General features: G+C 41.2%; 1 protein-coding gene across 3 annotated transcripts in view; it reads right to left on the reverse strand.

Annotated features, from left to right (window-relative positions):
- The window catches only part of GPR155 (G protein-coupled receptor 155), a 40,341-nt gene extending 34,720 nt beyond the window's left edge, over positions 1-5,621 (reverse strand). The window contains exons 1-3 of one of the 3 annotated variants that reach the window (XM_040228188.1): positions 5,441-5,621; positions 1,708-1,988; positions 1,030-1,526 (exon numbers count right to left, since the gene is read on the reverse strand). In XM_040228188.1, the coding sequence (XP_040084122.1) occupies positions 1,030-1,495 (466 nt within the window). In that variant the 5' untranslated portion in view covers positions 1,496-1,526; positions 1,708-1,988; positions 5,441-5,621. The remainder of the gene's footprint in view (positions 1-1,029; positions 1,527-1,707; positions 1,989-5,440) is intronic. The other 2 variants (XM_040228186.1, XM_040228187.1) reach the window with 2 other exon arrangements.
- Between the last annotated feature and the right edge of the window lie 583 nt (positions 5,622-6,204).

The raw sequence follows: 6,204 nt of genomic DNA on the forward strand, positions 1-6,204 counted from the left end.
TTCAACCGTTCATTTCATTAAGTTTCATTTAGTTTCTCACCAGAGAGGCCTTCACTGACCCTACCTCCCACCTCAAATAGCAGCTCCTTATAACATAACACTACTTTATTTTTATGGTCCTTGTAATTACCTGATATTATTTTTATTTTCCCATTAAAATGTAAATTCAATATGTACAAGAACTTTGTTCACAAGGTTATTCCCAGCAGCTAGTATAGTCACCTATCAATGAATGAAGGAAAAAATGAATGACTATATTCATAATATTCAGATCCCTACATTATGATAAATGATCAAAGCACAACATAAACTTTAACATAAAGAATATTAAAGACTATTTATTAAGTACATATTTTCTTGGTGGCAGTTTGGAAAACAGAATATGTTTCTAAGATATCTAAACATTCCCAGTTGGTATGTTTACTATTTCATTAGGAAACATACACATGGAAACATAAAATTAGGCTGTTTGAAGAGCTGGAAATTTAAAGAAGGAAAAGTTGGAAAGGTTAAAAAAAAAACAACACCCACATCATTTTGTTCTTAAACAAGAAATTAACTTCAACAAAAGTACACTGATATTTTGAATAACAAATTCAATAACAGGCATTCATGTAAAGTAACATACACTCTAAATGGTAAGAAAAATAAGGAAGGGAAAAAGTCCCTCATAAATTTCCACTGCTAACACCTAATAATGACTGTTTTTAAACAGGTGTATGCCTATGCTTTTTACATAATTTAAATCAAAATCTGATCTCTTCTGGAAATTAAACTTCTTTCATATGTGACTGTGAAGAAGAAAAAGAATACTGTTAGAAAGAGGACTCAAAGTTTATTTGAATATGAGCATTTAAGTAGATGTTTGAAGGTGCCTCAAATTCTGAAAAAATATATAATCCAACTAATTTAAGATATATTTAAGAAAAAACACGAAAGATTTCTTAGATACAAGAATGAGGTATAAATCATTATTATCTCCTAAAACACCTGAAATTTTTTAAAACTTAAAAAATAAAAAAAACTTACCTATAGGATATCCCAGTGCAAAGTCGTTACTTTGTGTAGCAAAAATAGGAAACAGTCCAGCTTTGCTAAATCGACTATCGGGACTGGCAACCAATAATGTTAACACACATACAACGAAAAATACAGAAGCTTTGGCAATTAAGATACTATATAGAAAAGACCAATCCACATTAGAAAAATTAAGTACAACCATGTTTTTGAATAGTAAAGCTGGAAGTGCAAATCTGGAGACAAAATTTCCCAGTCCTTTCGCTTGTGTTGATGTTATAACATTGGCCCTTCCTGCTATGTAGCCACAAAGGACTATGCCAAAGCATTCTAGTAAGGCTGGAAAAAGCCTTGTTATTGACATTGAAGGTGGGTCATTAGTGGAATTAAATCCATGTGTAACTGGTGAGGATAAAGTCTTGGTCATATTGACTGCAAAGGTTAAGTTCTTGGCAGGTATATTGGAAAAAGAAGTCATTTTCTTTCACCTTCCAACTCCAACCAGAGCTCTGAAAAGAAAGGAAGAAAGATTCAGTGTGAAATCAACAAGAAGAATTCTAGTTGAAAGGATACACTGGCAAACCTAAATTTATTAAATGGCCAGATAAATACACAAAATTTTTTCAACTACCATCGGAGAAAAATACAATGAAGAAAAAAAACAGGGTGGGAATGTCTGCTAACAACAACCTCTTGACTCTCAAAGGTGGGTCAGCTCAAAATATTTATGTCCTATATTCAGTATCAGATATGAGTAAAATAACATCCACAAATATCACAGCTGCAATGATGCCCTGTGGTTCTCTCCAGTGATCCACACTCAAGCTCCGCCTGGTGGATGAGAGCATGGGGCCCACAGAGTCTCTGCTGAGTGTCCACTGCAGCCAAATTGTCCAGAAATTTCAGAAGTTCTCGGGGCTACATCAAGGAGTCACAGTGGACAGGAAGGTCCTTTCCAGCCTGCAGAAGGTCTTGAATATAGGATAGGAAAAAGAATATAATAAAATATCACTAACTTTGAACCAGTAACTTCTGTGCCTCACTTTCCTCATGTGTGAAATGGCAATAATAGGACCTACCTCATAGGAACTTGATATTATGCAATAGCAAATCCTTATAAATACATCTGTTACAAATAAATCACTTAAAAGTTAAATATAAGTTTTGGTGGCATATGAAGGAAAAAATGATGGCCTCCCACCTACCTAGTCTTAGTTCCTTTTACATCAGAAACACATATTGGCTGTCTTGAGTGTTCCACAGCGGCACTGAATGTGCCCTTGAGCGCCACAGGGACTTTGCACATGCAGTTCACTCTAAAATATTCTCTTCCCTAACCACCTACCATTCTCCACATAACAACTACCCATCCTTTGAATTGTAGGCAAATCAATTCAGGAGCTGTTGTAGGCAAGACTCCTCTAACACCATACCCAGGCAAGGAGCCTTTCTCAAGTAGAATCATGTTCCTTAACTTTAGGCCACTTTTCTCAGTTTATTAGACTATGCATTAGAGTGACTATGTGATTTATGTCTGTCTCCTTCACTGGACATTAAGTGCCATAGAAGCAAGGACTGTGCATGCTTTTGTTTCTTCCTAATGCTGAGCACAGTGCCTGGAGATTAACAGACGATAACAATTACCTGCTCTTATATAAACCCTTCACTCTTAGGTGGATCAATGGTCTCTCTTAGGAACTATCTACTTCATGGACAGAATCTTGTTTTTCTCTGAATGCTAAGTATTCTAAGTTTTTCACTATATATAGCAACAGGCCCAAGACCACAAAATGTGCTCTAAAATGTTCTAAATCTGTTCATACAATGTTAAAGAACACAAAATGTCTTGTAAAATGTTCTAAAGATGTTCAGAAAATGCTAAAGCAAGGAAAACTTTATGTTAACATGACAATACTTAGCAGACTTTCTTCTTGCTGCCAGGGACACATTAGATTTGAACAACTCTGCAGCTAATCAGCTTTTATTAGTAACTAGAAGTTAATATAGAGACCACTGCCAATTCCTAAGTGATTATTATGGGTAAACCATCCAAAGTAAACTTATATAACATAAAAAGTAAAACAGCTTATGCTTCCTGAAATGTACAATGCCCAGGGTTAAATTCTCAAACACCCACATAACATTAAAGACTCAGATGACAGGCCAGAAACCAACAACAACTGATCCAAGGGAGTGTGGATGAGATAATTTTCTCTGAGCTATCCTAGTATAAGCTGAATCCATTGAAAAACATGTTTAAATCTGGATCAGGACAAGTTATTTTCCTACTAGGATTAGATAGGAATGGTCAATATACACAAAACCTGTAATACTCACATATACTTGAAGTCTACCAAATAAGCATCAGATTATATCCTGGGAAAGCTACTGATTGATACAGGTAGTCATAACTGAAGTAAGGAGCTGGTAAATGAGTGAACTAAAGTGTTAAACATTCAGAGGCCCTGAGAGATGTGGATTTGAAAAACTAGTGCTAAGATTAAAGTGATAAACTACTCCAGTCTTCTGTAATTTTTAAAAAGTTCCCTATATTTCTTTGCCTGGACTATTATAACTTACACTTCTCACTGCCCCTTATTTGTACCAACCACACTTGCATGTCAATTTATTCCAATAATTTTTAAACCAACAGTTTTAAGTAAATTTGCAGTTGTTCAGTGAAGAGTCAAATGGCCCGAACCCAATTTTGGGCCTATCGCTTATCAACTCCTTGGGCAACTAAGCCTGTCTGCACTTCAGCTTCTTCAACTGTAAAATGAGAGTAAAAATGTCCTTAGACGGATATTGTGAGGACTGGAGATTTTATACACAGCTTATTATACACAGCTTTCACAAAGTAGACCTTCAAGAAGTGGTAACAACTACTATTGGGAGTTGTGTGTCCTAATAATAACAAGAATGGTAGTAAATTAAATACAATTAATTGTTCTGTGCCAATTCTTCCAACATACTTGGTATTAAAGAGCCTTCAACTAAAACAGAGGGATGGGACAGATTATAAGGTTCTCAGTTTTTGTTTTATACCAAACAACTAAGGGGAGTTCAATTCAAAAATTTAGTTTGATCTTAGTTGTTAACAGGGAAGGGAAAGTTCTTTAGTTCCCTCTAGGTGATGGTCAAATAGTTGTAGCAATGTCCAGGTTTAACTTTCAGTTAGCCAAAAATTAAGAGAAAAACTTTGGACTGTAATCTTCCCTTTCCCATGAAGCTTCTTTTAATATTCCTTGATATCATAAAAGCAATATGTGCTAATTGAGGGGCAATCAAAATAACCAAAAAGGACTTAGAAAGTTTTATGTCATCTTAATTTTTTTTTTCTAACAGGAAGAAAATAAACTTCCTAAAGCATTCTTTTAAAATAAACAGGAGCCACAGCAATGGAAGTAATTTAAAAAAATTGCATCCAGTCTTTTCATCTCATTAAAAACAATGCTTGTTAAAGAACAAAAAGTTGGCTTGTCACAGAAAAAGATCACTCACTGGGACTGGAGCAGACAAATGCTATGCTAGCCACCTCTGGTCACTCATGATTTAGATAACGAGGAGGAACCACTGACACTGTAAACTGCTATTAAGTGAAAATCGGGAGGAGGATTCTGATTGGTTTCAAAGAGAAAGCTTTAAAACCTCAGGCTGTCTATTTCTCAAACACCCAATATCCTTTATTGGGTGGGAAAAACATAACACAGTGTTGTACCATGCAAGCACTTTCCGACATCAACAGTCACACCATCCACCCACTCCCACCTACTTGCAGGGGACCAAATGTCCTCCCTAGAGACCCAGGGTGGGGAGGGCTTAGCGCTGCCTCTTGCCTTGTCGGCGGGGACAGACTTTGGCCCTCTAAGATAAGGATGTAGAGAATCCCTAATCAAACAGGCCGCCCAAAGAACAGTTGCCACCCAATGCCTGGGAAGGCAGCAGTGGAAGTGTTCGGCACCTGGGATAAAAAGTTGGACGCTCAGCTTTCCCGGGGCATGGTAGTCACATCGCAAGGTAAGTGAAATGCTCCTAAAATGGGTAAGGTAGACAATTTGGTGCAACGCTCCAGGTACCTGGGCACAAGCTCCCAGGATGGCATTCGCTGAGGCCACCCCCCAGAATAAGGGGAAGAGTCTGAGAATGATATGGTGGACGCACGTACAGTGAGGCGCTCCTCAAACTGGGGGATGGCAGATCTGTCACCAAAGGGAACAAGCCGCCCCTTCCCCTGCCTAAGACTTCCCGGGTGGACCGCACGTCCTAAAGGCAGGCGCTGCGGGGCAGAGGCGGGCAGGCGCAGGCAGCGGACTGCGGGCCTAGGCGCTGCTCACCGGCTCAGACTCGAGGAGCGAGAGCGGGGGCACCAGGGGCCCGCAAAGGAACGGGACCGCGCAGGTCGCGCCCCAGGGGCCCATCTCACCTGCTTCGTCTGCAGCCCAGGGGCCGCAGGAGAAGGGACTCGTTGCTCGAGGTGGACCAAGCAGGGAGGAAATCACCGTCATTTCCCACCCCCAGCCCTCCTAGCCGAGAGCTGCCGGCTGCCGGGGTCAGGCTACAGCAGCTCAGTCACGTTCCGAGAAAGTGAGGGGCTTAGTAAGCTGGGACCAGGTCAACTCCTCCCCGTGCCGCCCCGCCCCGCCCCTCGCTTAAGCCCCGCCCCCGGCCTAGGGAACCCCGGAGCTGTGCTGGCCCTGGCCCCGCCCTTTCGCCCCGCCCCCGACCGCCGAGAGGCGGAGGCGCAAGGTTCTCACCCGCGTCCCGTCCTCGCTCCCGCGCCTCTCCCCACGCCTACTGCGAGCCGCTAGACGCCGGCGGCAGGACTTCCGGCCGCTCGGCTCCGGCAAAATGGCGGCAGATGTGGGGACTTTGTGGTTTCTCTGTTCCCCCTAAATTCAGGTGCAGAAGCCTCTTGTCTTTCCGCCTAACCCCAGCCTCGTGTGGTCTGCCGAGTCCTCTCTCGATTAGCCTAGTCGTTTATATAGTACAGTTTAAAAACAAGGTCTTAAAGAGTCAGAATCGTGGGTCAGACTCCTGCCTTTCACCTTTCCCAAGGCAGTGTGACTTCGACCTTCCTAGATCAGAGACTAAAATGTAAAGCTTTTTGTTCTGTTTGGTGGTGGTGGTGTAGTCTACAAGTCGTGTCTGACTTTTGCGATCCCATGGACTGTAGCCTGCCAGGCTCCT

This window comes from Oryx dammah, unplaced genomic scaffold, assembly GCF_014754425.2.
Source record: "Oryx dammah isolate SB20612 unplaced genomic scaffold, SCBI_Odam_1.1 HiC_scaffold_27, whole genome shotgun sequence".
Lineage (NCBI taxonomy): Eukaryota > Metazoa > Chordata > Mammalia > Artiodactyla > Bovidae > Oryx > Oryx dammah.